Source organism: Prinia subflava, chromosome 4 (genome assembly GCF_021018805.1).
Source record: "Prinia subflava isolate CZ2003 ecotype Zambia chromosome 4, Cam_Psub_1.2, whole genome shotgun sequence".
In the NCBI taxonomy this organism is placed as follows: Eukaryota; Metazoa; Chordata; class Aves; order Passeriformes; family Cisticolidae; genus Prinia; species Prinia subflava.
Window position 1 is genome coordinate 15103930 of NC_086250.1, and position 27287 is coordinate 15131216.

Here is a 27287-nt window from a genome sequence, read left to right on the forward strand (position 1 = left end):
CAATGAAAGGTCTGAAGCTGGCAGAGGGAAAAAAAAAGCAACAGCATGTCTTAGTCCTTGTTCTAAAAGCAGGAAGTGGCATCCTTTAGCAAAACGATTGCTACTCCTGGTAGTTCCTGAAAATTTCATTTTGAATGGCAAAGCATTTCTGTGCAACAGTCACTTAAAGTATCCCCACGACCCCTGATGCATAAAACAACTCACTTTTGCAACCCTTCTCCCACCCCACCCGCTCCTGTGTTCCCCCCACCCTGAGCCTGCTGCTGTGCTGCACTCCAGCACACAAAGCTCACAGCAGCCTCTGCCATGCAGACCCTCCACACCCTTTCTGCTCCCCTCCCTGGGTGTTTCCCTGCTCCCCAGCAGGAGGCTGCTGCTGAGCACAGACCCCAAAATGGTGCTCTAAGCAGAGGCACTCCAGCCTCCCCTGAGCTCCATCCCGAAGCCCCAGGAGCAGGAGAGGAAGGGGCTGCAATGCCTGTTCATCAACATGGGCAGCTTCCTCCAGGACAAGCACTACAGTGGGTTGGGGTGTCTGCAATACCAACAGGAAGAACATCTCTTTGTTCACAGTGCCTAAAATTACTTTTGACCAGTCTCCCCCTGCCAAGAAACTCTTTCTGGCTTCCTTTCTTCCCAGGGCTTTAGCTGCTCTGCACCTTTTACTTGCATTCATCTTCTAATCCTTTTCACTTCACGCTTCATCCACCAGCATCTTCCAATTGCTGTTCAGCAACAAATCACTCTCTGCCCTCCTTATAGTGATTTCTCAGCACTGCTCAGCTCCCATCACACCTTCCCATCCCAGAGATTTCCCAGGGGATATTCTCATTTGTGAGAGGCACCAGCTGGCATTCCAGGCAGCCTGAGGGAGACCTGGGATTAGTCACAAATCAAACAGGGCATTCAGCAACGCTCTTCAGTAAGAACAGCAATAGCAGTAGGTAAATGAAATGGCTTGGTGCTATTGCACACCTCAGACAATATTTCTTCAGAAACATTTCCGGGCGGCTCTGGCATAGCCCATGTCTCACGAGATTGGTGTAGAGGCATTTGGAGGAGACTCAGGCAAGGAATTTCCCCAACAGACTATTTATTCTTTTTTGGTGCTCTTGGCACACTTCTATATTCACAGCTGCTGGTACTTGTCACTGCCACGTCCCACCAGGTAGATGCAGGAAGGCAGTGTATTGTCCTGGCCTTTTTCCCACATCAGATCAGTCAGTGCATGCCCCACCAGCAGGTTCTGCTCTTCATTGTTGCTTAATAATAATAGCAGCAATAGTAGTGGCAAGTGGAAGTCAGAAATTTTCACTCATAAGATACAGTGTACTGTCACTCAACTTCAAATTTGTCTCTACCAACAACCAAGGCAGAAGTATTTTTCTCAGAGGGCAAATAAGCCTGATTTCAATTTAAGTGATTTCAAGGTGCTTTCAAGATTCAGCACGTACATCAAGCCTTAAAAACAAAAATTCTGCTTTCAGCTCAGTAGTTATTCAAAGAGAGAACTGCATTAACTAATAGAGGTATAATATTTTATCTTACATTTTTATATTACCTTTTACTAAAATCCTATTAGGGCTTCATAGATGTACTTTTTTAATATACCTGATTTAAAATCTGAACAATTTAACTCAAGCAAATTGAGGTGATTTATACTGAGCTTATTCCATAGCTGATAATGTTTTATTTCTAATAGAAAAACCAGAGCATGATAGCTGTACTTAATACTTATACATGGCTGTTCAAGTCCCTCTTGTTTGCAGAAAATTTGAATAATAGAATTTAAAACAGGCCCTTTTATATTTTTTTCATATGTTGATTGGGATCTTACTTATTAGATTGCATCTTTGGGTCAAAAAAGTGCAGTGGTCAGAGAAAGGTTCTAATCTGTGGAATTCTGTAATTATTCTGTTGCAGAATCCATGTTTCCACACAGAAAACAAAAAGTGTGTTCCACTCCAGCATTTGGGCTTACAGCATAGGAAAGTTACTGTGTAGTTTGGTTTGAGCCAGTGATTTACAGGATTGGGGTATTCATTTTTTTTCTGGGTGCATTAAAGACTAAAGCCAGAACAGAGGAGCACCTATTCTCAGGGCAACTCATGAAATTTATTTTTCAGAAAGTAAAATTCATCATCTGTGAATAATGTATGTTTCAGGTCAAAAAGCAAATAACCTGCAGTTATTTTATCTCAGTACAAATTCAATAAAAATGACCTAGGTTTAGGACTTTGTAAAATAAATGTTAATATGTACCACCAAGTCTAACAAAAAACCCTACATCTCTCTTTTTTGTTCTTTTGAGGCAAAAATAAAAAGAACTGTGCAGGAGACTTTCCTCTGGGTTTTAGCAGCAACTTACACACTGATATCCACCTAATGTCCAAATTAATTCTGCATCCCATATAGAATACTGATTTTTACATTTGAATATCAATGCACAATCTTGTTTCTGCAAACACAGATATAATCCAGTTTTATGAAATTAACACATTGTTAATTCCAAAAAAATCCAGTTTCTTGTTTTGCAATGTTTTCGTTTCACCAGGGATGGAGCACACATCATGAGGCAGCAGGCTGTGGTTCTGGGATGTAAAACCACAGAACGTCCATGTTAGTGAAGTTCCACCAACTTTATTTGGGTTCTGGTGCCCAGTAAGATAATAATTAGCTTTGCTATCTTTTTGTTTATTTTGGTTATTAACCCTTGAGTGTTCAATGGCAGAAGAGCCTTAGAGCAGAGCCTTTTCTAACACAGGATAATACTCTCAATCCACAGTAAATATCTTGGAAGTCTGTTAGTAGCTCATATATTCCTTTCCTCCCATTTTGCCTTGAACCTTCAGCTCCAGAACACATCTCAAAAGAATCAATACATGAACACAACTGTTTTCAGCAAAGGAAGGAGGCCTGCATATTTTAGCTGGCAATTTTAGCTATCCACATAGGCATTTGAAAGGGACTGATACCCACAGAACCCATGTTAAGTGGAAAACTTGCTCCTAGGTAACTTCATGGAGCATCCACCTTTTGTGCCCTGCTATGACACCAGGGCATCCAAAACACTCTGAGTGGATATTAGTGTGTAAGTTGCTGCTAAAATCCAGAGGGAAGTTTGCTGTACAGTTCTTTTCATTTTTGCTTCAGAAAGACAAAAAAGAGAGATGTAGTTTTGTTTGTTAGACTTCTTTGTGGTACATGTTAACATTTATTTTAAAAATTCCTAAACCAAGGTATTTTTTATTGAATTTGTATTGAGATAAAATAATTGCATCACGTAGTCATTATCTATGTTCACCCTCTGACTTCTGGAAGGTAAGGTTAAATTTGAGTATCACCTAGGACAACCTCAGGCTAGGTAAAAGGTGTTGTACAGTAGTTGCAAATTCCGTATCAACTCTGTTATAATGTTATCCGGATTTACAGCTTACTATGCGAGAGGAAAAAACACAGCTTGAGTTCAAATGGAAAGTGCTACAATCAGTATGAAACACCTCAGAAATCCTGTCTTCTGTATTGATGAGCATAGATTGTTTCCACAGCATTACAGCTGTAGCTTTTCACTTCCCAATATGATAGCAAAAAATAAATCCTAACATCTGCTTTGAATACTTGGCTGAGAGTTAGTTCCAAAAACACTTGGAATAACTGGCCTATTTGGCAACAAGAGATTTGGAACATTATTTCACTTCTCACCCCCATGTAAAGAAAGGGAAGAATATAAAGTATGTTTGAGGAAAGAAATAATCCAATTTTAAACACTAATATAATTTTATATGGTGAGCAAAGGAAAATGAATGGGTTAGAGACAGTATTTTTCAATGCTCACGAATAGGAAAGGGAGGGGAGGGAGAGGAAGTTGGGGGAACCTAAGTTCATCATGTTCATGAAAGCATCAAAACAGCTGTGCAGTGCTATCACCCTATGGAAATGTTTTTGGGCATGGAAGAAAATCCCTTCAGTCAGGTCTGAAGTCTGTGAAGGGTAATGGAAAGCTCTCACAAGAAGCAGAACATACAGTACTAACTCACTAAAAGCTAAGCACTGCAGTTGAGAACTCCCTTCACCAAGCACTTTATGGGCATCTTCCACACATGCTGCTAGCACAAGGTTTCTGATATCTGATATTAGGTGGTGCAACCATTCCTCCCTGGTGGAGCTTCTTGGAGTGTTTACTGTAGAGAAAATTGGTTGTATCACTACTAAGATTGTCTGACTTGAGCTGGCTTTTACACTTGACAAATAACCCTTTGCAAAGATTGAAAGCTTTTATGTCAGCTACACATTTCAAGGCAGAGGTGAAAGGAAGGACTTAAAATTACAAGTGAAACATTCCTTATATATATTTATAGTGCTTAAGAAGGAGAATCTTTGCATGAGGAATAGTTTCCTCTGTTTCAGGAATGCATTGTGGAAGAACTTTGTCATCATCAAACTTTGGCAAAGGAAGCCAGCGTTTGGGTTACTCTTTAAATGTGTCTTCACTGATCCAGTGAGAACTCCTGAACTAGGAATCCACTCAGATATATCCGAATTAAAGGCTTTGGCATAGAGGGTGAAAATTACAATGGGTACATAGAGAGTTCTGTACTTTAAAGCTTTGATGCTATGTTTATATCAAACAGCACAGTTCACTGGCAAAGCAAGACAATTAGTGCCCAGAGTTTGGGTCCTTTTCCTTCTGAGTGTCTCTAGATCTGTCTAATGGACTAAACATCCATTAGAGATCAAAGCACACCATCTGATTTAGTCTCTTCTGAAAGGAATACAGACCACGTGCTCTACAGTTTTCCTATGATGAGAATGAAAACATAGTAAAAGGACGAAACACTTTGAAGGCACAATCCTCATCCTAATTAAAACATTAACAGAGCAGCACCCTAGGTATGCTTTAATCTAGAGCCTGAACAAATGGAGATCATTCTGTGCCTGTCTGCAGTAGCCCATCACCAAGCATCCTCAATAAAAGCAAGAATATCTTCCTGGCACTTTTCTTTGTTCCTTACATCTTGCAAAAGACCGTCAAGGAGACTGTCATTTAGGCTGTTAGAGAGTTGATAGAACTCTTCCATTTTAAGGGAAAAAATTATTTGAGAAATTCTTGAATTAATAAAGTTGACATCTATTCAAGTCATTGCAACCTTTTTTTCAGAATTTACAGCAAGAGTTTTTCAGAACTATGGTTTCAAGCAGAAGACAAGAGTTCTACGATAGGATGTGTGTTTTTTCACATGCTAGGGGTTTTAATGGCTGCTTTTTTTGCTTTGCCTGTGTGTGCGGAGTACCACTGCTCACAACAAATGACAAGAAACTCTGAAAGTGACTTCTTAATGCATTTAATTTATTTTGTGCTGTTCTAAGAGCTAGGGTATTATCAAGTGTGAGGTACACATTGTAACAAGAACAAAAGCACTCCAGCTGGATCAGGTAAAAACAGGTTACCAAATATTAGGAAAAGAAATACTGAAAAATACAGATGATATCATCCAGTCACGCATCAGTTGCAAATCCAAATTCTGAAACCCTTGAAAATCAGTCCCAGGAAAAGTTCACGGCTGCCCTTTCAACAGAAGGATATTCCAGTTCTAGGAGACTAAGAGTGGAGGAACCTCCCATGCCAACCCTCTACTTGACCTTTGCTGCCTGAAAGGTAAATTGCATCCTTGGCGCACACAGAGTCGACCTGGGGAACATTGCTCTCTCAGGACTTGTCATTAGGAGGTTTCTTCTTGGCTTCCACATCCTTCTTAAAATCTTCCAGCTTCTTTGCAATGTTAGGAATCTTTAACGATAAAACCAAACAGTCAAACCCCACACAACAAAAAATCCTGGGTATCTTTAAAGACAAAACCAAACAATCAAACCCCACACAACAAAAAATCCTGGGCTATGTTGAGTTTCATCAGGAAAAATACCATACACATAGCAAGAAATTCTATAAAGTTTAAACCGGCTTTTAAAAGATATTTCCAGTATCTTTTACCATGCACAGAGATTAAATCTAAGCAGTATCAGGCAAACAGCAGATGAGAGCACCTCACATGGGGCTTCATGAAATACTTTGATTATTAAGGCTGTAAGTCAGCCAGTGGTGATGGGAAGAGGAAGAAGGAAAAAAGATCACTTTACAGGAAATTTAGCATGAGCAGTCTGGCTTCCTGACTGAAAGGAGACGAACTGCCAAGAATAAGCAGATTTAAACACTGATGCACAGGCTTTCAAAGGGGAAATTAGATTGCACTATACTGGTCATAACCCAAGAGAAAAGAGATGTTCAAGAGCATCAAATATGTTCTCAAGAAAATTATTAAGAAATATTTCTCCTGGTTTATCTGGTGGAAAACAAAATTCTTCACTGGGGAATTCTAGTGCATTGCAAATTGGCACCCTTACAAAGTTTCACATTTGAATGAAAATTCAATTTACTGCTTGTGAGCTTCAAAACTTCAGCTTTCTCTTACAAATAAAATAATTTTGATAAAATAATCCAACAGTAAATTTTGATAACTTGAATGGGGGAAAAAAGCTGAAGCTCTTAATAGCAAAGAAAAGACTATGACTAGCTAAAACTGGGAAGTGATAATGTATGATTTTACAACCTAATCGATTCAAATGAAATTAAAGAAAATTTTCCACTCTTGGCTGTGAAAAAAAAAAAATCCTGGGTTTTTACTTCATGGGTAACCTGACCACAGAGCAGAAGTTAATCTAAACAGAATGCAGTTCTCTTATTGAATGGCCTCAAGCTCACAGAACTGGTAACGTAAGTTCCTCTTACCTTTCTTTTCAGAATTAAACTGTTTGAGGAAATGATATTAAGAGCCCAGACTGTAACACACCTGACATTTAAACTAAACCAAGAGAACTCCACCACTGTCAGCAGAGCCCTCCACGTACTTATTACTAAGCACACTGTGCGTACAGCTGCAGAATTAGGATCTCATTATAACAAGCTTATATTAAATGTCATATCAAACCAATCATCTTCAACACCAGCATTAAAATTTCCACGTCTATCCTGCAAATCAGCGTTGCATTTCCAGGGAACCACTTCCAGCAAATCAAAAGCCTGAGTCCCCCTCTTGTGGCAATACTTGATCAGTGCTGCCAGAAGAGCACCATACAATGCTTGTAAGACCTATTGATATATCGAAATATACTCTTATGACTACATTTTTGTAACACTGTAAAACACTGCACAGAAACACCAGCCTTTCATTAGTCCTTTCTCTGGAGTGGCTGACCGGAAAAATCACACAGTTTGTGCATAAACAAAGACCAAAATGTAAGATTTTTTTTAAGCAAGATGACTCCAGTAGTAAGTCAATAGGACTTTAATACTGAAGATGACAGGAAAGCAAAACATAAATGTCACCAAAGCCTCAACAACTTTGGTTTTTTATTAAGGCTAATAGAGATTGCATAAGAATTTTAAAAAATTTGTATGTTAAATGTTATCAACTCCTCTAGCCAGAAAGTGGCACTGCTATTACAGGGGATTCTGCTGACTCAGCAGAAATTAAAAGCATGTTATGAAGGCTCAACATGAAATCTTCTTCCTCTGCCTTCTCACACTGAAAACTGTTAACTGAGTTACAAAAAAAAAAAAAAAGAATGCTCTCTTCCTTTTCTCACTGTGAGAAAATAAGGAAAGAAAGACTGCAGGTCAATACACTTTTTGAAGTAGGAGAAAGTATCGCATTTTCCAAAAAAGCTGTCAAAACTTATTTTCATTACAGGTCCAGAAGAAATACATTTCACACGCTCTGAGGATTTTTATTAACAGTTATACTGAGTGGAGAACACTGTAAGAAGACAGGCTATCCAAGACAGGAAACCAGTATTTTAATGCTGGTAAAATCCATGACAAACCTTTTCAGTTTCTCCTGTCTTTGCCTGTAGATGGCTGGGCTCTAAGACTGAACAGAAGTTTAGGCTTTAAGTACTACACTACCACAGAGAAGACGATGTTTTGGTTACACCTTTTTTTTTTTTTTTTTTTTTTTGCAATTAAGGTTGGAAAAGACCTACAAGATCACAGAGTCCATCCTTTGACCAATCACCACTTTGTCACCTAGCCCACAGCATTAAGTGCCATGTCCAGTCATTCCTCGATGACTCCATCACTTCCCTGTGCAGCCCATTCCAATGCCTGACCACTCTTTCAGTGAGGTAATTCTTCCTGAAAAAGTCTGAGTTCTCCTGTAACTGAAATCAGCATGATCTGCATTCTGTTCAAATAATATAAGCCATGAAGATAAAGGCTGATTCAATTCTAATTGAGGGAAAAACTGTACATTTTCAGTTCAGAACAAGTTTACCTCTGAGAATACCAGGATACTCACATCATAGTTCTGAGCCACATACATCCCAACCACGTTGCCAAGAGTAAAACCAAGCTAAAAGGAACAAAGGGAGAAGAGTTAACATCCTTCCATCAAAAGCTTACTGGCTAAAATAAAGAAAAAGGGATATTGCAAGGTATTTCACGAGTTTCAACTCCACTCCTACTTAATTTCCCATCTTTAACCCAGACAGATGCAATTTTACCCATCTTCTTCACCAGAAACACTTTGCCATCATTTCCAAAATACCACACAGTCTTGTTATTCAATCCACATCCCCAAGACTATTTGGATCAAGCTGTGTTCACCCTTGTAAGGTTCTCTACACACCCACAAAGGCAGTAATTCCTAGAAAAATGGGGGAGACAGCAGAAGGGACTTACATAACACAGAGCTCTTGGTTCATGCTGGGAAAGCCTAAAGCAACACCTCACTAGAACAATGCTCAGTGTTGGAAAGAGACATACATGTCTCAGTATGAAGTAAAAAAAAAAAAACAACAAAAACAACTTCACAACATGAACTTAAACTGATGTAAACCTCCTTCTTCTCTTCTGCAGCAACAGCTGTGCATCTTCCAGACAAACCCTTCTGACCCCAAGAGATTAGTTCTCAGCCAAATCCACTCTGATCTAGGGGCTCCTCCAAGGCAGTACAGCTGGTTGGAAGCTGGGCACAACCTCTTCTGACAACTGTGCAAACTTATACTTGATGAAGGTGTCCATAAAAATGAACTCTGGCAGCAGAGCAAAAGCAAAACACAAGCACAGTTTCGGGCCCCAACCCTGTTTGCCAGCTGAGGAAAATCCTCAAGCATAAGGACACTTCTGGAGTGAAAGAAAGTCCTCTCTTCAAAGACACATCGCGAGATTCTCATTCAGCAGCTCCTCAGTAGTCTACATTTTATTTTTGTTGTTACACCTCAAAGTAAGTTTGCCCTATACCATGAAAGTTCATTTAACTATTTTGAAAGGGGACACTACTAATATTGTGCTTTCATTCACTGTTAGCAGACAAATCACTTTTTGTGGCAGTTGAGGCCAGTTCTATTTAAAAAGCATTATTGCTCATGGTTACTGCTGTCAAAATAAGACTATATTAAGAAAAATAAAACCACTGTCTACAAAACAACTTTGCCGTCACTTACTGACCAGACATCCTTTCCAGGCCCAAAGTGGCACAGAGCACAGCTCATCTTTTCTGTGATTCAGACTCCATAAGCAACACTGGTGAAAATCTATCTACAGAAAACTAAAATTGGATAAGAGCTGTCAGATGAACTCTGACTGCAAGTTACTTCAGTATTTCCCTTAACAGATTTTTGGTCTTATTCGTTGTTTATAATCACTTTTTTAAGCTTAGATTTAACAATTTAAGAAGAATTATTCTTGTGTGTATTGCCCTGATTAGCATATGCTCTTGTAGTTTCAATGATCAGCTAAGTAGGTACTCTAGGAGATACTAACAAATAATGCACTGATGAAAACCAGACCTGTGATTCCTCTTAATTCAGAGCATCACTCTAAGCAGAGGAGAATTTCCTGTATCTTTAGCAGTGTCTGGGAAGTCACCTGGAAACACAAACCAGATTCTTGTTTATTAGCAGTGTTCCAGGCTTTTACCCTAAAACCTCTCCAATATATGTCACATTCTGCTGTGAGATAACTCTGACTCAGCAGAGATCAGTACTCAGTACTGAGATCAGTACTCCCTTGAAGTGTACTCCTTTATTGGAAAGTCCAGCACTGCATCCACCCAGTTGCATTTATTTTTAGAGCTGACAATTCAAGCAGTAGGGTGAAAAAAGTCACTACTTAAAATTTCAATTATTTGGAAAGTAAAACACATAGCCAACGAAAATGTGCATATTCACTAAAAACAATGGGACTGATGAGGGTTCAGGGCCTTCCAGTTTGCACCCAGCATTTCAAGATGCATTGTAAACAAATTACTTTTTTAAAGCTTAACTCTGGATTGCAAAAACACAAGGTTTGTGAGATTATTCCTTTATCTCTCTGCTACCGACCTAAGCAGACACAGTAAGTCCAATCTACACTCAAACAGGGAAGAAAACCAGAATTAGTATATCTTTTGTCTAACATTCACGCACTAATGAGAAGTCATAAATATAAAGTATTTTATCTAGCAACAACAACAAAAATACATTAGCAGAAAGCAGTGGAGCTGATAAACACAGAAACTTTGAGAGGCTAACCATATTTAGCCTTACTGAAGGTTTCCTCTGGAGTGCAGAGGGGATTATAAACAGCTACAGAAATGACTGAGAGTTTCATACTTGTCCTTATGAAGCTGGGATGAGAAATAGGCCTCATTTATTTATTATATAAAAACAGCCAAGACTCTCCCAACTTACAATAGGCCATGACTTCTTGCTGGTATCAACCTGCTATGAAACTCATTAGCCACCTGAACAAAAGACTAATTCAGTCTAATAATTCTGCTGCTCTTCGAGCCAGTTATGAAATGTGATCCCTTGCATTAATTTCCGTGTATAAAAATCCACATCTCAAGCGATGCATTTTTAAGGGTGTACTAAATGGCAAGGGCTGACGCGCCTGCTCTCACTAAAGGACAGAGGTATTTACGCTTACACAAAGAAATTCGAGCAGCAAGGCGAGCATCACCGTGAGCAAGCAGAATCTCCAAGGCAAATTAACAGCACGACTTGGAGGAAAAAAAGGCCGTGGAACTCCATTTGCAGAGCGGCTTTAAGGCACCGTTCTGACAGAACAAGGGGGACGGGTGGGAAGGAGCGGGAGAAGGGACCCGCCCGAGGGGGAAGCCGCCCAAGCATGGGGCGCTGCCGGGGAGCCGACAGCGGGCGCAGGGCCCCGCTGACAGGGCCGGCCACGGCCAGGGGCCCGCGGCGGGGCCGGGCACCGCGCCCCTCCTCCCCCGGCCGGGCAGCGCCCCCCTGCCCGCCGTGCCGAGGCGGCAGGGCCGCGCCTCGGAGCCCGGAGCCTTACCAAGAACTGCAGCATGGCGCCCGCTGCCCGCGCTGCCGCCCCGCCCGACAGCCGGGGATGTCAGCGGGCGGCGGCTGCTCCCCTTCCGGGCCCGCCTTCGCCGCCATGGCCGGGGGAGGCCCCGGCCCGGCCCCGCCGCGCCCCGGCGTGAGGGGAGCGCCGCCTGAGGGGCTGCACGGGCGGGGCCGGGCCGTGGTTGTTTGGTTTTTGGGTTTTTGGTGGTGGTTTTTTTGTTTTTGTTTTTTTAGTTGTATGAGTATCTGTCGTTCTTTGTGGATCACTTTGGCTTCAGCTTCTTTTAATGGCTGCACTTAATTCATTGGCATTTGGGCAGTAAATATCAGTTAGGAGGGTTTCTCCTGCTGCAGGTCACTAAGAGATCCCAGGCTTTATCGCAATGTATTTCAAAACTCGTTTTTCCGCCCCTCAAGTTTTCAGGCAGAAAGAACCCCAACAAGCAAACAAAAAAAAAAAAAAAACACCACTAAACCCAACACAACAACAACAAGAAGAGATACCTATATTTTTGAACTCTTGGGAAAACTCTACCCTGAAAGCAGGTTAACTCACATAGTTTCAGTTCCCAGAAAACTCGAATGCTCCATCTAATAGAAAACATGTAGCTTCTGCCTTTCTGGGGAAGGTACCTTGGTGAAGTAAAGATGTATCTCCCACCCACTTCAGGAAGGAAAAAAAAAAAAAAAAAAAAAAGAAAGAAAGAAAGATAAAACACAGAAAGATACTAAGTAACACCTTCTTATTTGTTCTGGTGATACCCTAGTAAGGATCCAGACTTGAGACCACTTTCTCCTGAATTTCAGGCTGCTGCATTGTTCTTCATTCCCTGAGCAAGAGCTGCCACCTGGAAATGACACAAAGATTTAAATGGATGTGGCACAAGAGCCAGGGCTGGGCTTCCTCATCTTCTGGAATGTCTGGCTCTTCCAGGGGTCTCACAAATGAGCTTCGTTCTGGAAAGAAGAACAAATGGACTGCTAACAACTATTTTTCCTAATGCTGAAGCCTTCTCCATGTGTGCAGGATCAGAGTACTGAGATAATATTAGACTCCAGCCTGGGCACATGTCAGAAACATGTCAGATATGTCAAACAAGGTTTTAGTAGTTATAATGCCTCCACAGTATCATCACAGGGAGATAATGTTCATTAAAAATGTTGTTATTATGCTTAGGCTATAATGAATACAACATGTGTTAGACAGTCTTGGCTCAACATTACTCTGCACAGTTCCTACATGCCACGAATTTCCTCTGTGACATTTAGCGGACTGCCAATTTTTTTTTTCCTTTAAAGTAAAACTATTCCATTTGCATCAGCCAATTCTGAATCATTTTGGGTCAAAGACTGTCAAGGTGTCGGGTGCTGTGGATGGTATACGTTAGTAGAAGGAAGAGCTCAGTCTGGCAGTTATAAATGCAACTATTATGCTTTTATACATGGGGGCATGGGGGAGAGAAACAAAACCACCCTCCCCCAAGAAAAAAAAAAAAAAAAACAACAAAAAAAAACCACAAAAAAACCCCAACAAAACAACTCAAACCTACTTTTTTTGCTTCTAGGGAAGACTTTCTCAATGTTATGTACTGCACTCTGGTATTCTGCAAGTACATTCAAGCCCCTGAGACATGTAGAAAGTTTGTTTCTCAGGAAGTACTGACTCCTCAACATTAGTCTTAAGTGCTAAATCATATTTGAAGATGCATTCATGTTGATTTAATATTGTTTTTATAATGCTTGTGCAGTATATATACACGCCACTTTATGGAAAGTGAGAATACCTTTTTTAAAGGATAACATTTAATTTACCCTGCTTTTACCATAAGTTTGGTGAGTTATAACATACTAGGATGGGGATGTTTCATATGTTAGGCCCAGTAGAAAAAGAAGGGTGTTCTGTCATGATATTGTGAGAATTGCTAACAAGGATGAGTTTCTATTCTGATATCCACATGAGTATTTACCTAGACAAAATTTGCCCCAGTGTGAGAGAAATGGCTGACATTGCTGCAGGGCCATTGTCTATAATATTAATATTTATAATTAAAAGTTATGGAGATCAGAGGATATCTTTAATGACTGGAAGAGGGCCTATGTCAAACACATCTACAAGAAGGGCCCAAAAGAAAGCCCAGGAAATTAAAGACACATTAGTGTTTCTTCAACCCCTAGGACAGTGATGGATCAACTCCTCCTAGAAACTATGACAAGCCAAGTGAAGCAGGAGATTTTTCTGTACAGCCACTAAATATGTTATTGTCAGATCTGAAAGCAGCACCAATGAAATATTTGATGTGAAAACTTGTGATACCTGTGTTGCAAATATTTGAGAGTTTATTTGAATAAAGCAGTATTATTGATTTAGCCATCATGAGGATGTAAGCAAAGCAAGGTTATCAGGGAGGAGTAGTATTTTGGCATTCTAACCAATATCCCAAGGAGAAATTATAAGTTTGCCATAGAAGTCCTTTCTCAGAGCTGAAAAATATTTAAGTCACAGGATATAAAAACTAATATTAAAAAGTATTCTTGTACTTTCACAATAACTAATACACAACTTTGAATGCAAGTCCTCAGGATACATACATTTAACTGTTTTTTAAATACCACTCTTCATCTCTCATGTGTAGCTGGAACGGGAAGTGGAAATCATACTTCCTTGAGCTAGAAATTTTGTAAAATGAACACCAGATGGAGCCAGAAACCCATCTAGTAAAATGTCTGTTGAAGTTTTATTATGTTTAATCTGTACATTTTGTTTTTAGCTCTGCCCATTTCCTTTGCTTTGCTTTAGCGAAGTATCTTATAATCTCTGATGTGGTTTCAAGTTTTCTGAGAAGTTGTACTATTATAGTACACAATAGATAAATAATGTATTACGGACTTGACATGTATTGAACAACTGTAATTGTAATAAGAATTGAACAATTATGGGATTGTTCAATTTAAATATTACATATTGTAATAATATGTAACAATATGTAACAAGAAATCAGAATTCCAGTGCAGTCAGCTTGTCAAAAACTTAGTAAAAGTTAAGACCTTTCAATACATCAAGTGTAATTGCCTACCCAAAAAAAAAAAAAAAAAAAAAAAAAAAAAAAAAAGAAAAGGTAGCCTTTCATCTCAAATCTTTCCTAGTTTTCCATAATAACTTCCAGTGCCTTCCATCTCCTCTTAGTGGCCGTATTCCAAAGGCCCTCTGGAGTTCTCATATCAATAGCCTACTACATTTCAGATAGAAAAACAGAAGGCATCCCTGACTCCCTGTGTGAGTCAAATTGTTTAAGGCCAAATTTTCAAACGTAGTTATGATTAGAAGAGGTAGCTGGTTTATAGTGGTTCATATTGACTCTCTCCAAGTCAATTTTTACACAGAGCACTCTGTGAGCCAAAGCTGATTCTGCACACTGGAGTTTGCCTGGCTTTGTTTGAAAGCCTCTGTCAGAGGCAGAGAGAGCAGTTTAGCCCTTCATGCCAGCCCCCAGCCAACCTGCAGTGTGTGCTCCCCTCTGCTGCCCTGGAGGAAACATTCCTGCTGGAACAGGGAGATGTCAGGAGTACCGGGCCCAGAGTGCACTCCAGAATGCGCTCCGCAGCACCCCCTTCTGCTAAAAATGCTCCCCAGCAGAAAGAGGGAAACTTTAGAGCATGAGGAACGTGAGCCTCAGGAGAACTAGAAGAGATAAACCTACGGATGCTCTCTGAGCAGCAGGGCTGAAGGGTAGCATGAATCATGAGTTGGAGTTGAGGCGTCGGTCACACTCCTGGGGTGACACAACAATGCAGGAGCCTGGCCTCACTTCAATGAACACTGTTTCTGCATTTCCAAGAAAATGAGAAAGTGGTCCCTATTCTCATGGCATGTCTGATGCTAGAGGTTCTAATTCAATCTCTGAATCTAAACATCTATAGCTTGTTCCTCTCTAGAGTAACTCCACAAGTCCCTTGGCACAACGGGGGGAATCAGAGGGACTTGAGGAATAGCTAGAAAACATAAAATACAAGCAAAATTTTATTTATGTGTAAAATAGTAATCCTAAAATAATGGGATACTCCTACAACAAACCAACCATGAGAATTTGAAATACTTTAACTGAAAAAAAGAAAAAAACATAATTCAAACACACTTTTTTGTTACTTGAAGATGCATGAAACTGCATTTCCTGACCCTTTCAACCATTCATTCCATCCTAGCATTGTAACTTAATTCTGCATCTCAACAAAAGGCCACCTGCAAACCATATCTATGAATTTATCATATACCTTGACATTGTCTCACAGTGATATAGATAGGCCTATAGATGGCTGTAATTTCTCTGCTTAATATCTGATCACACACCTAAGTGCCTCTGGTTTTACCCATGTAAATGTCTTTGCTTTATTCTTTTTTCTCACACCTTCAGTATATTTATGTATATAGGCAACTTATATTTGACTTGGACTCAGCTTTCAGCTGGTTCATCATGAGGTCAGTGAGGTGATGGTGGAAGTTGGTCAGAGAGGCCGTGCCATATCCATCTTTCAGGTTTCTTTTTCTTTTAATGGAGGAAAGAGATTTTTCAGTCTTTGCATAGGAAAAAAAAAAAAAAAACCAAAGAAAAAAAGCCATGGAAATAACCATCTACCCTGCCAGAAGAAACAGAAACCTGTTCATTATAAGTTCCAGGGTATAACACAAAAGCCCCTCAAACTCAAAAGACTGGTAATTTTATTTATAGGCAGGGTAGCAGAGTATCTTGAATGTAAATGAGTCATGATTTTAAGTTTTTGCCCTGGAGCTACAACATCTAGAAATGTTCTTTAAACAATTCCTCCCCCAGCAGGTGAGAAGTTCCCATGAGCACATGTCCCTGGGACTTGGAATTCAAAAATTGGAGGCTGAGTCAAGCAATGAGTTATTGAATAATGATACCTTTCAGATCTTGCTGCTGGGCTGTGGCCTGAAAAGGGCAATATATGAGAAGCAGACAATATATGAGGAATATATAATTCTCCAGTGACTCAAGGAGAGGCATAATTGCATGAGCTGATAATAGACATGTCATGAATTCCAATCTGTGCCAGACCCACAGAGGGCATGGGTGCCAGTCATGCAGATTTAACCAGCCTTTCAAGCTGTAATTGTGCATGCAGCTATGGGAGCTCCTGACATTCTGGCTTAGAGACAATCATCACAATCACATCAGGTGTGAGACATTGGGGAAGTAGTCCCATCACTCTTAGGATGACAGCAATCACCAGCACACCAGTTTTCTGAAATTGTTTCTCAGAACAGCACTAGAGCTTTTTAAGAACTCAGATCCTATCAAAAGTGCAGAAAAATGAGCAAAGAAAACCTATTTATAGCTAAGCTCTCTTGCTGCAGTTAAGGCCCTGAGTGCACCCACAGGCTTTACAGCCTTAGCTCCCCCTGGGTTGTGAGACAGAGCTGGGAGAAACCTCACTAGAGACCTCCCTGCCTTGGATCTGAAGCTGAGCTTGCTTCCTGTTGCTAAGCTGTTGCTGGCTACTAAAACAATAAAACATCTCAGTGGTATGAGCTTATGGCTGAAGATACACAAGCTTTCTTTCACGTGTTGAAGAGTCATCCAAAACTTCTGGCGTTGTACAAAGGAAAACACACTCAAGGGAAACATCATACAGGAATTTCAGAGAGATGATCAGTAGATGGTGCTCTTTTCCCAAGTAAGAATGTAAGACATATTTTCAAATTAACAAAAATATTATCAACATCTTTCAAATTTTTTTATTCCAGAATTAGGTAATAATTATTAAGAATTTTTTCGAACACTTTTTTCCTTCCAAAAGTGACTCCAGATTTTCACTAGATAGCTTTTCATAACAGACAGAGAGACACTGGTTTAACTGACCCACTTCATTAAACTTGGTGGAATAATCTAATTGTGGTGTTGCACTTTAGAAAGCAGCCCTTCAAAAAGAATAAGATTATCTGTCCAGATTTTAATTAGCTCTCCTCTTTCTATCATGAGATTGTTTGTTCTGCTTTTTATGAAAACAAAACAAAACCAACCTGCCCCCCCCCCCAAATCCCAAGCCCCTTGAACTCCCTGGTGTTATTTTATTATACATCATTTCTTCAGTTAATTAAAATAATTTAAATGAATATAGAGATTAACTAAAGGGTGACCTGTTCTCCTTACAGTAGTAATGTCAGAAAGAAGAGATTTTTTAAAAATAAATGCCGCAGGACTCTTGTCTTGAAGAGACTTCCATGTATGCAGTGAGAAGTTCAGGTGACAAGTCACAGTTGTCATGCCTTGGTAGGACTGTGGCTCTAAATATTCAATTAATCTTTGACACAAGAAAATCCACACTGGTGCTTTCTGCTGAGCCCTGTTCATATTGCTTTTTAGTCTTCAGTGCAAATAATAACCTGCACACATCACATGAAATTGAGAAACCCCACTTACTTGATTACAGTTATTTGGTGTTCACTCACTTTCTGTTTTTCTTTGATGACTGTCATACTCACTGGCAAGCATAGTTCAAATGCTCCCAGTTACCAAGTTTACCAAGAAATTTTCTATTGCCACTTCCCAAGTTTCCATCACTGTACAAGACAAGCCATTAAAGTAAATCTGGGAAGCACAACTTCTGTGAATGCTCTTTGGCAGCCCTGCCCCTGACTGCTGTGCTGTGAGTGCTTCTATTGAGGAATTACAGCTCCAGAGCGTCTCGAGCCTTCTGCTGGCTTTGGGGTTTGGGCTAAGTAATTTAAAGAGCCCAAGAAGGATTTAGAGTTTCAAATGCTACTAAAACCCATGCTCTGTTTGACAGCTGCCTTTACAGAATAGAATATTTACAAGAATTTAATAAAAGCAAAAGAAAAAGTCTAGAACTCATACTATGTACATAATTTTTCCTGCAATGACTTTTTGAACTGTTTGAATGATTCTTCTGTTTAGGCCAATGTGATGTTACAGGGAGCATACAAATCACTGTGATTTCATACAGTGAAGGATATTATAGGATGTGAGATTTTAGCTTAAGCAAAATATATATTTATTTTTTTAACCAGGTTGATGAATCTGTGCTTTGTACTTGTCTGTAATATGTAATTTAGAACTGGCAATTTCCTTCTGTTTCAGTGCTGAGTGCTCTCACTTTCATAGGCTCATTTAGATGCAGACAATGAGATCCTTTACTTCAACTGCACAATTCTTTTAGATGGATGATAGATATGTCTCTGTTATACTTGGTAACATTGAGGCTGCAAAGGTGTAAATTCCGTAAATGAAGAAACGTGATAGACTTAGAGGCCTACCTCCAAATTATGAAAAGCATTGGGCATTTAAGGCCTAATTTACAAAAGGACTAATGTAATGCCTTGCCTTCTGAAAGGATACTGAAATAGAAAGCTGAGATGATCCAGCTGACCCCAACTCCTTTCTGGTAGTGTGTCAAGAAACAGCAAGGCAAGCTCACGCTTTCCATGAACAGACATTGTTAACTGCACTGTCAAATTTATATGCTATTAAAATAAAACAATGTGTTCATGTGTGTCATGTTCATTCTGTAAGATATCACATATTTATATTAGAGTAGTTTAAAAGTCTAAATTAAATGAAACTACACAATCTGATGATTATGAAGGGAAAACATTTTCACTCTCAAGGAAGCATTTTAAAAGCATATATATTTTTTGTTAAAGTTAAAGCATCCATTTCTGTTGACATTTAACTTCTGAATGGGAGAGGTTTGAGTAAGCTTAGGGATGAATTGCTATGTGTATTTGATTCTATGATCTTGTCCTAAGAGCTTTATGAAGTGCTATTGTGTTATACAATGTGTACTAGATCTTGCAAGTTCTTGTCATGATATTCCTGACCTCTTTTAACTATGTATCAAAACTGGCATATACGTTCTCATTCTGATAATATATTCTCATAATGAATGTATTATTCTCATTTAGCATGGGAGAAAAATGTAGAGAGACACAAGTGCTCCACTTTCACCTCAAACATTTCATATTGTTTATTGTCTTCAACAAGCTCTTAATCTTCTCCTGCTGGCAGTTCTAACCTGTTAGTGCTCAGTATCTACTAAGGGGTTGTAGGTATTTGTTTTGCTAGTTCCACGGGTTTTTTAAGGAAATCCCAGTATGCCTTGCTGTTTTCCAGTTCAGAACTCCTTCAGAATTGTGTTTACAAATGCTTTTTGGATATTTGTTATTCCATGGAAGCAAAAGTTGTTCTGCAGATAAAAAGATCTCTAGTTCTCAAGAAGTATCTTAATATACTGATAGCAGTTGCAAGTTCTTTTCATATTATTCATGTCTTGCTACTTAGGTCAAAATAAGGTGATTCTGGCAGCATCCATTTTAGAATATTAAAAAACAATGTGATAGTAATGAGCATGAGGTTACAGGCTTGAATAACAGGTATTGAATGCATGCTCCTGTTGCCTTAGTAACCATTCCTTCCCCACTGAGAATTTAATTTAACCCCCTATGCAATGTAAATTTAACCCGCAATATTTCCTTGTTATAGTAAAGGGAAACATTTCCCAGGGCCTGAATGAAACTTCTGGAAGAAGCAGTGGCTAATTTGTAATGTTATAGCAAATTTTTGGCTCAGCTCCCTGTTAACCTCTTACATAACCTAAGTACAGAACAGTTTCCTGCACCCTTTTTGTTTAATATGCACATAAGAGTCAAAAGCTTCATAAAAATCACTGTACATCTGAGGATGAATTTATGTGGAAGTCCACAGGTAAACAAATATTGTTTAGAAGTTACTGATTCTGTTTAGCAAAGTGTTTAATGAAATCGGAAAGATGATATTCTTTTCTACCTCTTGTCCCTTATTTCACAAGTGCCCAGGCAATTATCCTTACAGCTCATTCCAGGAGTTGCCTCTAATTATTATAGTTACATCTGCTGAGGCATGAAAAGAATTATGTCACAGCTTAAAGTACTAAAGCCAAAGAACTAAAGTGTTAAGCTATAGCTGGTTCTGTACGCAGGGAATTTTGCACAATGCATTGTCATATCTTAAAGATATAAAAGGAGAAAGGGAATCAAACTGCTCTCCCTTCATGTCTTCTTGAACTGGCCCCTAAAAGAGCTGATATCAGATGAGCTCCTACAGGAAAAATCTGTGCTGGCATTGCTCAGGGATATGAGGAGGTGTGATCCCTGAGCAACAGACCTGTGCTAGCAGAGAAACCTTGGTAAGAAGCTGTTATAGAAAGGAAAAACGCACTTCAATGTGTTGCAGGATGTACTATATGAAACCCATCTTCTGAGATGTTTTAGCAATCCCAGCCATTGGCATCATTGTATCCTGGAATCAATGAGGCCTCACTAGACACTCTCTTTTTGTTTAGATTTAGCAGATGTGTATAATTTTTCTCTTTTTTTCATTTTTTTTTTTAAATTTCAATATTTTATTTTGCTGTTTCAAAAGTTTCATTTTCCTTCTGTCTAAAGCAGTTGGAAAAGCACAGCTGTGTCATGCCACATGGCCCTGGTAAGGCTCTTGATGTGCAGCAACACATAAAACAAGATCATTTGGAATGGTCTGTTGAGCTGATGGCCTGGACCTCAGGCAGGAATGTTTAAACACAGTCTCCAGAGAGGCTTGAGACTTCTTTGTATCAGGAAGGGTGCTGCTGAGAAAAACAGTTGTAAGCATGAAATGAAAGCTCAAGGGACTGTGTAGGAGCAGAACTGCACAAAGGGAAGAAGGACAACTGAAAAGGTCTCCTCAGTCCTCGTACTCCCTAATTTGTTTTGTGTACTATTTAATTATTTTGCATGCAGTATATTATTTATGAGGTAAATGCCTCAGAACAAACAAAATGATTTTCAAAGTTCCATCCCACCTCAAATAAAAAGGCTGATAGAAAAATAAGAAAAATGATTGAATTATGTAAGTTTGATTTGGAAAAAGCAATTTTGGTGCAGTTCATAAATTATCCTGAACTTTAATACCAGTTAAAAATTATTTTCCCCATCATTATCTCCATGCCCTCTGCCCAAGGATCCCAAAAAGTTTGTCCTGACATTTCTACCTCTGTTTCCACCTCCTTTACTCCTTGGTACAAGTTAAAACGTAAAGCTCAGAAACTCTGAGAAGGGCCTTTGCTGAAAAATCTAGACTGCAGACAAGGTAAAATAAGCATGTTCTTCCCTAGTAATTGAATATGTTTCTTTGAAGAAAAGCAATAAACTAGATACAACATTGCAAGGTGCCATTGCAATACTTTCTTTGCACAGAGAGTAATGCTGTCATGTAATTTGTTCTCTTTGTGGCCCTTCATTTCTTTCTTCCAGCAAACCTATTGCACTTAGAATGGAAGCCACATTCTGAGGAACCCACATGTCTTATCCTGAACAGAAAATCAATCTGTGTCACATTTCTTTGATTGTATGGTAAAATAATGGGATGGAGGGAATGCAAAAGCTGCTAAATCTTAATTTCTTGGAAAAACTGAGTATTGGAGAGAAGGACCACTTTATGCATGTATTCTCATCTCATTATTTTTCCATTCTATATCTCACAAATAAGTAAAGTTATTGGCTATTGTTGTGTTGTTAATAGCAGAATTTGAAAATATTTTTGTATCTACAGAATGTGAGTATATTTGCTGTCAGATGTTATTCAGATTCTTTTCTATTTTGAGAGGAGTGTATAGAAACATTTTAAAAGGTACCAAAAAACATCCCACAATAAAGCTTGGCAGGTAGTTGTTCAGGGTCTGCTGGACTAGGAGTGGGAAAAGGAATCAGTGAACAGGCTCTTAGACCCAGAGGGAGAGAGTTTCTCTTCTCTCTTCTCTCTTCTCTCTTCTCTCTTCTCTCTTCTCTCTTCTCTCTCCTCTCTCCTCTCTCCTCTCTCCTCTCTCCTCTCTCCTCTCTCCTCTCTCCTCTCTCCTCTCTCCTCTCTCCTCTCTCCTCTCTCCTCTCTCCTCTCTCCTCTCTCCTCTCTCCTCTCTCCTCTCTCCTCTCTCCTCTCTCCTCTCTCCTCTCTCTTCTCTTCTCTCTTCTCTCTTCTCTCTTCCTTCCCCTTGTGTTTCTGAGACTCGCATGAAAGTTTGGAATACTGTGAAGAAAGCAATGCTAAAGGGTACAAAGGTAGCTGACACAAATGCACTGGAAACTCCCATTATGGATCTCTGAGTTCTTTGGGTTAATGGAACCTTTCTGTGTTCTCTGTGCAAGTGCTGTGATCTGATGAGGCTCCTAAATTGTAATAAAATGCCAAAGGAAGGAAAAGACAAGTTCAGTGAAAAGCAGTGTTCTGAGTAGGAGGTAAAAACCCTGACACTGACAAATGAAATCAAACTGATGGCTATTATTTTAGCCAACTCACACTAGTGAGAAATAGCCATAAGTGATTTTCAGTCCATTAACATGAAATTTTATTCACCATCAGATCTCAATACAGTCCATGACTATGTCAGTGTGATTGGCATAATTTTGGAAATGAAGAAATCGAGATATCGAGAAATAACAGAGTTTGATGTAAGGTCACGCATCACTCTGACAGAATCACAGTGAATACAATCCAGACTAAAACCAACATATTCTGCAGCATTATCTTGTTGAAAGTGTGCGTGGGGTGATATTTGGCATGTAGGTGCTCACACATCTATGCACAAACTCTTGTACTAGCAGATATTCTAGAAATAACTGGAAGTATAGTTCTGTACTATCCCATACTAGTATGGGCACCTTGTCAGGAGGGCATTGAGCACATCTTATCAGAGTGCAGAATAATCTCACCTCTAACCACTTTCACTTTTTCAATCCATAAAGAAGCCCATCTCCTTTGTGCCTTCCATCTTTTTTTTTTTTAAAGAGACCCTACTGATCTAACATGTATTGATCTGAGCTTGTCTTCCAAATTAATAATTTGTTTATATGCTCCTAAATGGCTCTAGCAGTGTTTCTGCCTGGATTCTGACAGAATCTGAAATAGACTCTTTTTGATAAACAAACATGCTACTTGTATCATTTTTATAATAATATTTGATTACTGCTCATCATGTTTTTACAAAATACTTCAATGTAGTAAAGGACAACACCTGCCTTTGGGTACAATGGCTACTTTTATAAATGCTGCAATTTATCATTTCAGTGAACCCATTTAAGCAAGCTGAAGTTATCTTACCTAAAATTGTCCCAAGGGAAGAATGGGATCTACTTTTTATTTTTTTAAAGGTACATTTGCATTATCACAGACCCTGAAAATTAAAGTCATATTGGTTATTATAAAAAATGATAGCTTAGCAAGCATAGATTGCAAGCCACCAAGAGAAATAAATAAAAATTGTCTTATTTTCCCTGTTATATTTGTCGTGTACTTAATTTGTTGTGATGCTCTTCTGATCCTCTGTTATTTTAAGGCCCAGAACTGATCAGGAATTTGCTAGCAGTGCTTCCACTAGAAATCTCCTTTTTGTACACTTTGGATATTTGTTTATGTTTTCATAAGAAATGGTAGTATAATGGTTCCATATTACTGTGGGTGTCAGTCTCAGCGTAAATTCTACGAAACTTCTTTTTCCTTGATATAACTGTTAATCTTTAAGAAATTTTTTAGATGAAGTATTATAAAAAGATAATAAAATCATAGAATGGTTTGGGTTGGAAAAGACCCTAAAGATCATCTAGTTTCAACCTGTCCTTGCCATGGGCAAGGACACCTTTCACTGTGCCAGGTTGCTCAGAGCTCCATCCAACCTGGCCTAGAACACTTCCAGGGATGGGCCATCCACAACTTCTCTGGGCAACCAGTTCCAGGGCACTGAAGTGAAATTCTCAGAGGGTAAATTTGATCCTAATAACTACTGGGGATAGTACTAAGTTACATCACAAGACACTGTGATTTCTAAAGCCACCATTGGGCTGTCAGGTGAAGACTGGGGACTTTCAACCATGTAAGTCTGTATGTTCCTGGTGGTGGAGGTGACATTCTTCCTCCTGCAGCAGGTGGCTGAGTCTGGGGTTGGATATGGATGCAAACTTGGCAGTAAGGGGCTGAGCCTACTGGAAGCCAGTCAGTTTGCTCTCTTTTGCAGGCTGTTTTCCTTCCTGCTAAATTCCAACTCAGTTCATTGTAGTTTGCCCATCTGTACTCTCAAGACAAAAAAATCCTCTTCATTTCCATTCTGAACCACTAGCTTGCATGCTTGCTGTCAGTCTGCAATCCATCTCAACAGGCGTATTATCATCCACTGTCCAACACAAAAGAGTTTGCATCTAAGTACTATGTTTTCAACTCAGAAAACCCAGGAGAAAAGTTCTATGTGCAGAGAGACAGCAGATTTTTCTTACTCTTCCATGCCATCTTTGGATCTGTTTTATTACCTCTCCATTTTATCTTTCTGTAACTCTCTGTAATATTTCTCCCTGGCACAGTTTTGGATGCTTCAAAAGCAGAGGGAAGAGATGGACAATTTTTTAACCACATAGGTGAAATTTTTGTCTTAACACAAGAGCAGCAGGCCAGTCAAGGAAGCACTTGAGAAGCTAAAAACGTCAAGGAATGTTCTCCTCTTTCTTGCATAGAGTAAGAGCTGCACTTCTGAGGACTGGAAAAGAACAAAGCCTCTGTGCAGAGCCTGGGCACAGTGGGAAAGATTCACAGATGCCTCTGTTCTACTGCGATGACTTTGTGAAATTAAAGCACACAGTGTAAGTTGATATCTAAGATATATTACCTTTATGAAATTACATTTGTATAATCATTTAAATGCTCTTTCTCCCTCTGTAGTGTTGGAGTTATTAATTATGAGCTAGGAAATTAATTCGGTTGCTTTCCCAGCATAAAGAGAAATGTGGAAATGTGGCTACATTCATGAGGCTTCTTCTCTTTTGCTGGTAACTCAGAATGCCCCTAGGAATTGTAACAATGCAGAGGACATCTCAGGCTGTGAAAAACAGAGAACATAAAGCTATCAGTTCCCATGTACACGGTATTTGTCAAGCCTTTGGATGTGAGAGACTGATGTTTTACCAGATTTCCCTATGGTCAAAATTTACCTAGACAATGCTTCATTTGGTCTTATGGATATCTCACCGAGGCTCCTGGGTATCCAACTGTGTGCACATGTGCTTGTCTGCCATCTGCCAATAATGGTCCATCTATAAAACACACCATGCCAGTAAATGGATAAAAACAAGCAGAGTCAAGAGACTTGACCACAGAAGACTACTCCTCATTACAACACACTGTCTGAAGGCCCCGACAATTTGTTTCATTACAAGCCTTGCTGATGCAGACAGACCTTAACAATATTCTGCCAATGATCCGCTGTGGAGTAGCAGTTATCTTGCACTTCTCATTTAGAGTTGTTTTTCTTCCACGTTTTTCCTCTAGGTTTTCTCTTAAGACAAAGTTAAAAAGCACATTTCAATCTACCAGGCTGATGTTGTTAAGCTCATGCATTGAACTCCCATGGGGGGGAAAAAAACAACAAAACTTTCTACTGAAAAAGGGAAAACAAAACTCTCCTTTCCAGTTATGTTAATAAGGAATCTGTCGGCAGGAAGGGAAGAAAGGGCTAAGTGGAATTAATAGAGGAAGAAAAACCTATTTTATTATTTATATTTGAGTGAGTGTACCTGACATCTTGCACTCCAGGGACCTTGCTGTCAATAAAAATATACCACCAAATATAGTTAAAGAACTGCACAACAGCATTTCCTCTTTCTTAGGAAGCAGGAAATGTATTACAATATATGTCAGAATTATACAGTCATAGAAAATAGAGCTGAAAGGGATCTTATTTAATCATCAGGCTCATATTGGCACCTCATGCCTAAAATATACCTGGGAGACATCTGGAAAACCTTGAGCAGTGGACATCCCACAGCTTTTTTTGGACTAACAGTTCCTTGTCTTTAGTATTAATCTCTTGTAAGAAAGCACACACATTCACTTGAAGCCCTCTCGTGTTCTACCAAAACCCAGCCTTTTACAATGTCACTGGAAGCCGCTGTAGAGCACTGGAGTTGGCCCTGACAGTCTCTCTCTTTCCTTTTTATGCAATATTACCCTATTCAAATAAATCTGATGGCAGCTGTTGCTAAGCAGAGCCTAAAGAATAAGATGTTTTCTCAGATATTTGTCTCAGGTACTGGATTGTGCCCATTCACAAGTGTGGGTGCAAGAAGGAGGAACAGAAAATGAAGCTGAGAGAGGAGCAAATACAACACCTGTAAGATATTGGTGTGGCCTGGCATTGGAGGCATAAATTCTGCCAATTTTCTTCTGAGTTGTGTGGCAGGAGCAATGAGAAGTGATGGCATATGTCATGGGGGTGAATAGGGTTGATCAAGTGTGATAGGCCATGAAGTTTCCATGCACTGCTAACCAGAAATTTGGTGAAATACCTGTTTTTTCTCTTTTTTTAGTACAGCAGTTGCCACCATGTGCCCTTACCACCAGAAAGACAGGGACGTGCTGGACCCTCCTGGGTGTACACAACTTGACAACTTGAGTTCTGCCCTGAGCAATTTGTTTTCAAACACAGTCAGAAGTACCTGGAATTGTGGGGTTTAGGTAGTCTTGGCTTTTTTTTTTTTTTTTTTTTTTTTTTTTTTTTTTTTTTTTTTTTTTTTTTTTTTAAATTCTGTTTTCCATTACTTTTGGAGTACCATGTCTAATAGCAGCACATAATAGCACATTGTTTCCTTCATTTCATCTGGTACCTGGAGCTTTGGGGTTGTCCTCTGCAGAAATCCAGACACCTTCCTCATGATGCTTACATTCATATAATCTAGAAAAATTTCTTCATTGGACTTTAATGCCTAGCAGCCACTGCTATTTGGATGTGATTTTCACAAACAACAAAATTGCTTCCATAATTGTGTTCTTGGCTCTTGAAAATGTATCTGCTGTGCATTTTTAGCAGAAATTTACTTTCACCCAAAACCAATTTAAAATATTTTACTGCTG

The 27287-nt window shown here is 39.3% G+C and overlaps 1 protein-coding gene across 1 annotated transcript; it reads right to left on the reverse strand.

Moving 5' to 3' along the window:
- Positions 1-5326: 5326 nt before the first annotated feature.
- STMP1 (short transmembrane mitochondrial protein 1) lies at positions 5327-11444 on the reverse strand. Its single transcript, XM_063395602.1, has 3 exons — positions 11339-11444; positions 8352-8405; positions 5327-5788 (listed from the first exon to the last, which is right to left on the reverse strand). The coding sequence occupies exons 1-3, from the start codon at positions 11351-11353 to the stop codon at positions 5708-5710; spliced, it is 150 nt and encodes a 49-aa protein (XP_063251672.1). The 5' UTR covers positions 11354-11444; the 3' UTR covers positions 5327-5707.
- Positions 11445-27287: the final 15843 nt, after the last annotated feature.

Coding starts and splice junctions, on each gene's coding strand:
- STMP1 (XM_063395602.1), bottom strand. Junction 5,789..8,351: donor ATGTGGCTCAGAACTATGAT/GTGAGTATCCTG, acceptor TTATCGTTAAAG/ATTCCTAACATTGCAAAGAA.